At 45.7% G+C, this 11,069-nt stretch overlaps 3 protein-coding genes across 3 annotated transcripts; 1 reads left to right on the forward strand and 2 right to left on the reverse strand.

The window, feature by feature from the left end:
* Positions 1-776: 776 nt before the first annotated feature.
* Positions 777-2,579, reverse strand: LOC109520334 (dr1-associated corepressor-like). The gene is made up of 5 exons (XM_019877469.1): positions 2,116-2,579; positions 1,661-1,733; positions 1,181-1,274; positions 986-1,102; positions 777-916 (listed from the first exon to the last, which is right to left on the reverse strand). Exons 1-5 carry the CDS (start codon positions 2,155-2,157, stop codon positions 778-780), a joined length of 465 nt encoding a protein of 154 aa, XP_019733028.1. The 5' UTR covers positions 2,158-2,579; the 3' UTR covers position 777.
* Positions 2,580-4,350: 1,771 nt separating this feature from the next.
* Positions 4,351-6,230, forward strand: LOC109520182 (activator of 90 kDa heat shock protein ATPase homolog 1-like). The gene is made up of 6 exons (XM_019877213.1): positions 4,351-4,367; positions 4,419-4,518; positions 4,615-4,746; positions 5,201-5,302; positions 5,381-5,432; positions 5,588-6,230. Exons 1-6 carry the CDS (start codon positions 4,351-4,353, stop codon positions 5,758-5,760), a joined length of 576 nt encoding a protein of 191 aa, XP_019732772.1. The 3' UTR covers positions 5,761-6,230.
* A 1,004-nt stretch (positions 6,231-7,234) lies between these two features.
* LOC109520344 (dr1-associated corepressor-like) lies at positions 7,235-9,037 on the reverse strand. The gene is made up of 5 exons (XM_019877480.1): positions 8,574-9,037; positions 8,119-8,191; positions 7,639-7,732; positions 7,444-7,560; positions 7,235-7,374 (listed from the first exon to the last, which is right to left on the reverse strand). Exons 1-5 carry the CDS (start codon positions 8,613-8,615, stop codon positions 7,236-7,238), a joined length of 465 nt encoding a protein of 154 aa, XP_019733039.1. The 5' UTR covers positions 8,616-9,037; the 3' UTR covers position 7,235.
* Positions 9,038-11,069: the final 2,032 nt, after the last annotated feature.

The following is an 11,069-nucleotide window of genomic DNA, read 5'->3' on the forward strand; positions in this document are numbered from 1 at the left end:
TCGCAACAAACCCCACCCCCCCCCCCCCCCCCCCATCCCTCCCAAAAAATGCGCAGGTGTGGCCAGCTGACAGTCTTAATTTGAACGCATCTTCAGTTTTACGTGTGTGTGTCTGTGTGTATGTACCACACACAATTAAAAAAAAAAGTCAACTCAAACCAATTTCTCCAATTTATTGCCATTGGAGCACATCTTCACATTCACCCTGGAGTCGAACATGGATTGTTCCGCGTGCGCAAAAAGGTTTGACGGTTGAAAAAGACGTTCATTCGCGAGTGCTTTAAAAATCAAATCCTCCAAAAACGCACACCTCCTCGGTGAAACTGCCTGGAGACAACTCAAGACATTCACAAAACACAACAGAATGCATAAACTACAAATCGACACCCCCTCCCCGAAGGACGAAATGAGAAATGGAAACTCCTGGAGTGATGCAGTGAACGCCACGGCCTCACGGTGGCACTGTTGAACCTCTAATTTGTGCTTTCTGTTGGAGCCGACTCCGCCACATTGGAGTTTTTCTCTTGTGGGCAGTGAACTTTGGTGACTCGCCATTAAACACAAAAGTCTAAACTTGAAAGCCAACCATTTTTTAAGTCCTCCACAGATTAATCAATTGAAATCAGTTAAGTGCAGTGTTACACTGAAAAAGATTTTTGTTGAATTGACTCCATTTTATTTCATCAAGTGCTTGCACAAAACCAAATCATCTGGATCCAGATCCATATTTTTTCAAGTCGATGATACACTGATTAAATTCAATACGCCCATTTTTTTTCAGTATATGATGAATGAATTTGAGCGCGAGTTATTTACACTGGAGCTGGAGTCGTTGCCAAGCGAGTCGGGGCTTCGCCGCAGCGTGACCTCTCCCACGTCTGCGCTTCTTCGCACGCGCCCGTCGGGTCGTTTGGTCCTGCAAATAACATCGATTTTCGAGCGAAGCAACCAAAGAATGAAAACGGTCTTCCCCAAAGCTCCTCACAAGTAAGCCGGCCACACGCTCAGACCGGCGTTGTCCTTCTGCGCGCTCGGGAACGTGAATCTCGCCGTCGTGTTCTTCAGGAAGTGGAAGAGCTTCTCCGACTCGATGCACTGCTTTCTGGAAACGCGGCCGTTATTTGGACGTGCTCCCGGGTTGCCGCGGCTACCTAACGACAGAGGCGAGATGCGCACTCACACGTGCACGAGAGACATGATGCCGCTGAGGTTGGATTGGGTGATCAGACAGGTTTTGGTGAGCAGAGACTTGAGGAACATCTCAAGAAGTCGAGCTGGCCCACAGTTTAGGAAATCGGTACCTCATGTTTTCATCCGCTTTCATTGATAAGCCTTTCAGCAACTAAACCGGTTCTGTGTTGGAGATGTCTGAATTTCAATGTTGTCAACTTCAAAAAACAAACACATCTCACATCTGTCACTGCATCAACTTGGGCATTGCAGATATACGCTACGTGAATTAGGGAACCGCACCAGAATCGAAGACATCTAACTCCAATTTGACATTTGATTTCCGACCAAATGATGAGTCCAGTTCAAGATCTCCACCTGTCCCTTTCAGATAGCTGTAATCAAATTTTAACTTGGCAAAAGGACGTTAAAACGAGCAAATATAACGTACAGGATGACAAGTCTAGGTTTGAATTTGTAAAAAGGATACAGATGATGACAGGCACCGCCATGGCAATCCTTCCCACCTCTGCATTCTTTTGCATGATCTTTTTGATGCGAGCCTGAGAACAAATGCACAAAAAACGCATCATTCCTCGTGTGTCCAACATTTCACTTTTGATTTGATTTCACTGTCAGGCTTATTAGTATATCCGTGCAGCAAATCGAAAGCTGTTCCGAATATATCAACCTGTTTGTATGGGTAAAATACGTGGCAAAACATTTGAAACAAGCTTAAAATGCATCGTCTAACCAGGTAGACGATGCATTTTAAGCTTGGCAGACTCTACCTAATACTGTGGGAAGGATGTTGACATCTCCGACAGTACGCGAAGGCATCATATCGCAAAGCTAACTCCTCCAACGTAAACTAGCTTAGCTAGCCTACACGTTACACAGATTTTAAAAAGGTGCTAAATGCACGTTTTGAGAGAAAATGCATACCGGTGAGAAGCGGACATTAAATCGTCTCTTGCGTGCCGGCATGTTAGCGAATCCCCTCGGTGCTGCCGGTTTACATTTTGCATGTTTTGTCCGCCTAGCATTGTCGTGTCCATTTGTTTACAGCCAGGAGAAGACCGACCTGACCAAAAAAAAAAAAAAAAGAAAACGATTGACAGACGAGCACCTGGGGAGGAGGGGGGTGACGCCCACCTCACATGAGCAGGTTAACTACGTCATCACCACGCGCCTCGTTGATCGAAATTGATGTGAGAAAAATAACAAACGATTAAAAAAATTACATGAACACAGCACAATCCATTCACGTAAATGAACCAAATAGACTTTTTCAATTGTGATATGACGAAGCCTCGAATAAATACAAACAAGACACTAAAAAAGTACATTTGATCAATTTGTACCAAATTATCCTTGTTTATTTGCTGCTGAAATACACTAATTATACAATTCAAACGTTCAACTCAAAAATATATAAATCGCACAGAAGCATATTGGAGTCATTTGGGGAAAAAAAACATTTTTGTACAGTATGTAAATCAAGCCATTAACTACATGTGGTAAAGTGCTTTCGTTGTCATTTTAAACATTCCTATTTTTGCTCAACTAGTGTTGGGCTTGAGTATGAAACAATCACTTCCGTACATTTGAACACGATGACTTGAGCGGATGACAACTGTGCAGTAAAAGTGTCCTATTGATCACTAAGCAGAGCACTAATGGCAGCAGAGACTAAAAAGTTCATGTTAATAAGTCCCCTTTAAAGATAAACCCCCGATGACCCACTTTTACACTTGGACATTTTTCACTTGCGAAGCCGCAGCAGAAGCAGTATGTGATTGTCATTGTTTGCACTGTTTGTCAGCTGGACTTTTCATTTCATTTTCATCACTCGTCACATCCACACGTAAGTACTTATCTTCAAAGATGTTTAAAGTACTGTATTTTTGTTTATGTTTCTCGCATTATCGATGGAGTATTAAACAGACAATTAAGATGATACTCTCAAAATGGCGGTACTTCAATTTACACAAAATGGCCGCCAAGACTAGTTTTGGTGAAAGCTTATTAATTACAGCTAGGATGTTGAAAGTCTTATTTTTATTTTGAATTTGTGTGCAGGTTTTACAGCAACAGAGGACGACATAACCCAGATCAAGTAAAGCATTGACAATATTTGCTTTTTGGATCATACTGCTCATTTTCAGTTGTTTACCAAGTGTTGATTTTCCCTGGGGCAGCCCAGCACACTAGTGATGAGCACGTCTGGCGACGTCATCTTTGACTTTTGCAGTCCGGAAGGGATTTGAGTATCCGGGTCGCAGCCCCTCCCACTTTGAGCCAGCAAGAAAATGAAGCAGTGGCGTGACAGGAGAGTTTCTTCACCTGTGCCTTCTGCCATTTGTACCCCGCTCCTCTTTTTTTCCCGATCCTCTTTCACACAAGGGTGGGGAACTCGGTTGGCCGATTTGCGTACCAGGGTGGCTTTTGTCAGGACAGTTCTTGAGTGCAGGGGCAGATACTTGGATTTCCGGATGGGCTACAAGGGTCTCTGACCACCCCAAAATCTTCCCCAAATCCTCACCTATTTGTCTTGTAGAAAGCTGTTCCGGTGGGAGCTTTTCAAAGAAACACTCGCATGTCGACAAGACGCAATGACTGATTTGGGGGTAAAGTAAAACAAATTCAAAAGTGGCTTTGCCATCCTTCGATCCTTCAGTATGTGGCCCTGGGAGGAAAAAATTTGGGCAACCTCGACATCCTCTTCCCCTGTAAAATATTGATGTGGTACCCCTTGCCCCGACGATGGATGTTGTTTGACGTTGACAGAGAAAACTCCAGAGGCGAGCGGCTCTTCGAGTGGGACTTTGCCGTCATTCTGTAACCTTTCCTGGAGAAGGCGGGACCGCCCGGACTTGCTGTACGAAACAGGTTGGCCCACTGGACTCGAGCTTCTTTGCGGCCGATTGCTTCCACTTTACAGTCAAAGGACACGAGGAAGTTGGCCAAGAGGGCTGTGGAACAACACTGTGACCGCCGACTCCAAACGCCGCGGGAGATGAAACGAGACGGGAATTCCACCATCGAAATGCTCATGTCCTAAAGAATCACCATGATCGGTGTTAGTCGGACCTGGTGACAATGTACCTCGAGGGACAATCTGTCCGTTAGAACGCTCGTTCGTGGTCACCATTTCCAACAAAATGGTCGTCGACCACGATGTGTAACACATTAGGGTAACATGACGGAGCACCTGCACTGTGGAACAGCTGAAGCTGTACATCAAGCAAGAATGGGTTCACTCAGGGCATGATCTTGCCGACGGCCAACGGCATGGTGCCGCTTCAGTCCTCCTCGCAGTCCAAGGCCAAGACGGACAAAACTCAGGTTGGCCACGTTCGTCGTCTCTGCAAGTATTGGGTCAGCAGGAACGGACGCTGACTCCCTGGTCTTTGTGTGTGTGTTTGTGGGGGGTGGGGTCAGATTTCATCATCGAGCAGCACAGCAGCGCCGCCGGTCAACACGGGCGTGAAGATTCCCACGTGCAAGTTCAGCCTGACGGAAACGTTCCTCACCAGTCCAGCGGACCTCTTCAGGGTCTTTGTCAACCAGGAGGTGAGAAACACCTTCGCCTTTTCTTGCGCCAGCGGTGGGCAACGTATGGCCCAAACGGCCACGTACAGACCGCCCCCGTATTTTTATTTTTTCAATATACCCGCGCGTTTACATTGCAGTCATTGGAAATGCCATTCACGTGTTTTAGCCTCCCAAAAATCACCAAGAAAAATGTTGCCACCTTCTGACATGCGGGTCGTGGCCACCAGGGGGCAGTGTAACGCACGCAGCCCCCACTAGGCGGTGATTTGACGATGAGAAAGCAGAAGGAAGTTGCGACGAAGCCCAAGTCTGTTCAGAGTAAGGGGGGGGGGCGTTTGTGTTCAAGGACAAGTTGTTGAAAGGCTTAACAAGTCTTGAAAATGCGGCCCCGCCCCCATCAAGAAGGCTTTCCCACCCCCTGCTTTTCAAGCGTCCCGTCAAATGAAACGTGTCGCTGTCGCCGTCGTTGCAGATGATTCAGGCGTTCACACACGCTCCGGCCACGGTGGAGGGTGAGAAGGGAGGAAGGTTTCGACTGCTGGGTGGAAACGTTTTGGGGGAATTCGTAGACTTGGTAAGCAAGAAGCCCAAACTTTTGTCCCGGTTTTGGAGGTGTCGCGTCTTAAGTGACTTTCTCACCTCTCGGTTGTAGGTGCGAGATCAGAAAATAGTCATGAAGTGGAGGTACAACAACTGGCCCTGTGGTATGTATTGCAAGAGGTGGCAAGAACCGAAAAGGTTCCTGCTTCAGCGCAGACCCAAACGTCTTTTGTGGGTTTCCCTCCACAAAAAGCTTGTTCTGGCCTCGGCGGCAAATGCGCGCGCACGTGTGTGTGTGACGGCTTTGCGTGCGTTGCAGAGCACTACGCCACGGTCACGCTGACGTTGGTGGACCGCAGCAGCGAGACGGAACTCCGCCTGGACTGTCGCGGAGTTCCGGACGACGACGAGGATCGGACCAAGGACGGCTGGCGCAGGTTCTACTTCGAGGCCATCAAACAGACTTTTGGCTACGGGGCGCGACTCTTCTGAGACCTCCTTTGAATTTTGTCGGTTTGCTTTTTGACTCCTCATCGTGATCGGCGACATCTTGACGCGAAGTCAGCGAGGACCGTTTGTATTCTTTTGGTTTACTTTTGTCCCTCTTGAATATTTGTCGTTCAGAAGAACCTCACCATAACCACTCGAGCAAATTGGCCTCTACTTTGCACAAGTAAAAGAATGGACTTTGCGTTTACCGAAGCAAACGAGCAGCTCTGGAAAAGTCATTTTTGTTTGTTTCTTTGAGCGTAGCGCCGGCGCATGTTGGTCTTCAAAGCCACGGCCGCATCCAGTTGTGTAACGTCCCAGCTTTCATCAATGCATCACCTGGGAAGCCAGCGTAGCAAACGGAAACATTCCCGCTGCACAGAACAACCCCCGCCGCGGGGTTCATCTATTTATACCTTTTCATGCCGCCGATGTGATGCCAAACGATCGGAATAAACCAATCACTGCGTGGCCCGTTTGTGATTTATTTATTTTTTCACATTTAAATTAAGGTACAGCTGATATTGGATTTTCTTGGGGGCCGGGGGGGGGTCTGCTTTCGATATTTGCCACAATAAAATTCCGAGAATTGATTTATTGGACAATGAATTTAGAAATTATATAATGAATTTCATTTTTCAAAAGGTTACCATATGACAGCAATAAATATGACATATACTTTGTCTTCAAGTTTTGGTCAGTCTTTGCAATAGACACCAACCCCCCCCCCCCATCCCTCCCAAAAAATGCGCAGGTGTGGCCAGCTGACAGTCTTAATTTGAACGCATCTTCAGTTTTACGTGTGTGTGTCTGTGTGTATGTACCACACACAATTAAAAAAAAAAGTCAACTCAAACCAATTTCTCCAATTTATTGCCATTGGAGCACATCTTCACATTCACCCTGGAGTCGAACATGGATTGTTCCGCGTGCGCAAAAAGGTTTGACGGTTGAAAAAGACGTTCATTCGCGAGTCCTTTAAAAATCAAATCCTCCAAAAACGCACACCTCCTCGGTGAAACTGCCTGGAGACAACTCAAGACATTCACAAAACACAACAGAATGCATAAACTACAAATCGACACCCCCTCCCCGAAGGACGAAATGAGAAATGGAAACTCCTGGAGTGATGCAGTGAACGCCACGGCCTCACGGTGGCACTGTTGAACCTCTTAATTTGTGCTTTCTGTGTTGGAGCCGACTCCGCCACATTGGAGTTTTTCTCTTGTGGGCAGTGAACTTTGGTGACTCGCCATTAAACACAAAAGTCTAAACTTGAAAGCCAACCATTTTTTAAGTCCTCCACAGATTAATCAATTGAAATCAGTTAAGTGCAGTTTTACACTGAAAAAGATTTTTGTTGAATTGACTCCATTTTATTTCATCAAGTGCTTGCACAAAACCAAATCATCTGGATCCAGATCCATATTTTTTCAAGTCGATGATACACTGATTAAATTCAACACGCCCATTTTTTTTCAGTATATGATGAATGAATTTGAGCGCGAGTTATTTACACTGGAGCTGGAGTCGTTGCCAAGCGAGTCGGGGCTTCGCCGCAGCGTGACCTCTCCCACGTCTGCGCTTCTTCGCACGCGCCCGTCGGGTCGTTTGGTCCTGCAAATAACATCGATTTTCGAGCGAAGCAACCAAAGAATGAAAACGGTCTTCCCCAAAGCTCCTCACAAGTAAGCCGGCCACACGCTCAGACCGGCGTTGTCCTTCTGCGCGCTCGGGAACGTGAATCTCGCCGTCGTGTTCTTCAGGAAGTGGAAGAGCTTCTCCGACTCGATGCACTGCTTTCTGGAAACGCGGCCGTTATTTGGACGTGCTCCCGGGTTGCCGCGGCTACCTAACGACAGAGGCGAGATGCGCACTCACACGTGCACGAGAGACATGATGCCGCTGAGGTTGGATTGGGTGATCAGACAGGTTTTGGTGAGCAGAGACTTGAGGAACATCTCAAGAAGTCGAGCTGGCCCACAGTTTAGGAAATCGGTACCTCATGTTTTCATCCGCTTTCATTGATAAGCCTTTCAGCAACTAAACCGGTTCTGTGTTGGAGATGTCTGAATTTCAATGTTGTCAACTTCAAAAAACAAACACATCTCACATCTGTCACTGCATCAACTTGGGCATTGCAGATATACGCTACGTGAATTAGGGAACCGCACCAGAATCGAAGACATCTAACTCCAATTTGACATTTGATTTCCGACCAAATGATGAGTCCAGTTCAAGATCTCCACCTGTCCCTTTCAGATAGCTGTAATCAAATTTTAACTTGGCAAAAGGACGTTAAAACGAGCAAATATAACGTACAGGATGACAAGTCTAGGTTTGAATTTGTAAAAAGGATACAGATGATGACAGGCACCGCCATGGCAATCCTTCCCACCTCTGCATTCTTTTGCATGATCTTTTTGATGCGAGCCTGAGAACAAATGCACAAAAAACGCATCATTCCTCGTGTGTCCAACATTTCACTTTTGATTTGATTTCACTGTCAGGCTTATTAGTATATCCGTGCAGCAAATCGAAAGCTGTTCCGAATATATCAACCTGTTTGTATGGGTAAAATACGTGGCAAAACATTTGAAACAAGCTTAAAATGCATCGTCTAACCAGGTAGACGATGCATTTTAAGCTTGGCAGACTCTACCTAATACTGTGGGAAGGATGTTGACATCTCCGACAGTACGCGAAGGCATCATATCGCAAAGCTAACTCCTCCAACGTAAACTAGCTTAGCTAGCCTACACGTTACACAGATTTTAAAAAGGTGCTAAATGCACGTTTTGAGAGAAAATGCATACCGGTGAGAAGCGGACATTAAATCGTCTCTTGCGTGCCGGCATGTTAGCGAATCCCCTCGGTGCTGCCGGTTTACATTTTGCATGTTTTGTCCGCCTAGCATTGTCATGTCCATTTGTTTACAGCCAGGAGAAGACCGACCTGACCAAAAAAAAAAAAAAAAGAAAACGATTGACAGACGAGCACCTGGGGAGGAGGGGGGTGACGCCCACCTCACATGAGCAGGTTAACTACGTCATCACCACGCGCCTCGTTGATCGAAATTGATGTGAGAAAAATAACAAACGATTAAAAAAATTACATGAACACAGCACAATCCATTCACGTAAATGAACCAAATAGACTTTTTCAATTGTGATATGACGAAGCCTCGAATAAATACAAACAAGACACTAAAAAAGTACATTTGATCAATTTGTACCAAATTATCCTTGTTTATTTGCTGCTGAAATACACTAATTATACAATTCAAACGTTCAACTCAAAAATATATAAATCGCACAGAAGCATATTGGAGTCATTTGGGGAAAAAAAACATTTTTGTACAGTATGTAAATCAAGCCATTAACTACATGTGGTAAAGTGCTTTCGTTGTCATTTTAAACATTCCTATTTTTGCTCAACTAGTGTTGGGCTTGAGTATGAAACAATCACTTCCGTACATTTGAACACGATGACTTGAGCGGATGACAACTGTGCAGTAAAAGTGTCCTATTGATCACTAAGCAGAGCACTAATGGCAGCAGAGACTAAAAAGTTCATGTTAATAAGTCCCCTTTAAAGATAAACCCCCGATGACCCACTTTTACACTTGGACATTTTTCACTTGCGAAGCCGCAGCAGAAGCAGTATGTGATTGTCATTGTTTGCACTGTTTGTCAGCTGGACTTTTCATTTCATTTTCATCACTCGTCACATCCACACGTAAGTACTTATCTTCAAAGATGTTTAAAGTACTGTATTTTTGTTTATGTTTCTCGCATTATCGATGGAGTATTAAACAGACAATTAAGATGATACTCTCAAAATGGCGGTACTTCAATTTACACAAAATGGCCGCCAAGACTAGTTTTGGTGAAAGCTTATTAATTACAGCTAGGATGTTGAAAGTCTTATTTTTATTTTGAATTTGTGTGCAGGTTTTACAGCAACAGAGGACGACATAACCCAGATCAAGTAAAGCATTGACAATATTTGCTTTTTGGATCATACTGCTCATTTTCAGTTGTTTACCAAGTGTTGATTTTCCCTGGGGCAGCCCAGCACACTAGTGATGAGCACGTCTGGCGACGTCATCTTTGACTTTTGCCGTCCGGAAGGGATTTGAGTATCCGGGTCGCAGCCCCTCCCACTTTGAGCCAGCAAGAAAATGAAGCAGTGGCGTGACAGGAGAGTTTCTTCACCTGTGCCTTCTGCCATTTGTACCCCGCTCCTCTTTTTTTCCCGATCCTCTTTCACACAAGGGTGGGGAACTCGGTTGGCCGATTTGCGTACCAGGGTGGCTTTTGTCAGGACAGTTCTTGAGTGCAGGGGCAGATACTTGGATTTCCGGATGGGCTACAAGGGTCTCTGACCACCCCAAAATCTTCCCCAAATCCTCACCTATTTGTCTTGTAGAAAGCTGTTCCGGTGGGAGCTTTTCAAAGAAACACTCGCATGTCGACAAGACGCAATGACTGATTTGGGGGTAAAGTAAAACAAATTCAAAAGTGGCTTTGCCATCCTTCGATCCTTCAGTATGTGGCCCTGGGAGGAAAAAATTTGGGCAACCTCGACATCCTCTTCCCCTGTAAAATATTGATGTGGTACCCCTTGCCCCGACGATGGATGTTGTTTGACGTTGACAGAGAAAACTCCAGAGGCGAGCGGCTCTTCGAGTGGGACTTTGCCGTCATTCTGTAACCTTTCCTGGAGAAGGCGGGACCGCCCGGACTTGCTGTACGAAACAGGTTGGCCCACTGGACTCGAGCTTCTTTGCGGCCGATTGCTTCCACTTTACAGTCAAAGGACACGAGGAAGTTGGCCAAGAGGGCTGTGGAACAACACTGTGACCGCCGACTCCAAACGCCGCGGGAGATGAAACGAGACGGGAATTCCACCATCGAAATGCTCATGTCCTAAAGAATCACCATGATCGGTGTTAGTCGGACCTGGTGACAATGTACCTCGAGGGACAATCTGTCCGTTAGAACGCTCGTTCGTGGTCACCATTTCCAACAAAATGGTCGTCGACCACGATGTGTAACACATTAGGGTAACATGACGGAGCACCTGCACTGTGGAACAGCTGAAGCTGTACATCAAGCAAGAATGGGAAATAATTCTACTGACAAAACTACAACAATTAGTTTCCTCGGTTTCCAAATGTTTATTGAATGTTAAAAGGTCATGTCACAGTGGTAAGCGTGACCCTGTCCCAGTGTTTTTGCAATGTGATTCAGCCATTTTTTTCTACTTTGGCAGAGAGAGAGAGAGAGAGAGAGAGAGAGAGAGAGAGA

The sequence above is a fragment of the Hippocampus comes genome, unplaced genomic scaffold (genome assembly GCF_001891065.2).
Source record: "Hippocampus comes isolate QL1 unplaced genomic scaffold, H_comes_QL1_v1.1 scaffold295, whole genome shotgun sequence".
NCBI lineage: Eukaryota > Metazoa > Chordata > Actinopteri > Syngnathiformes > Syngnathidae > Hippocampus > Hippocampus comes.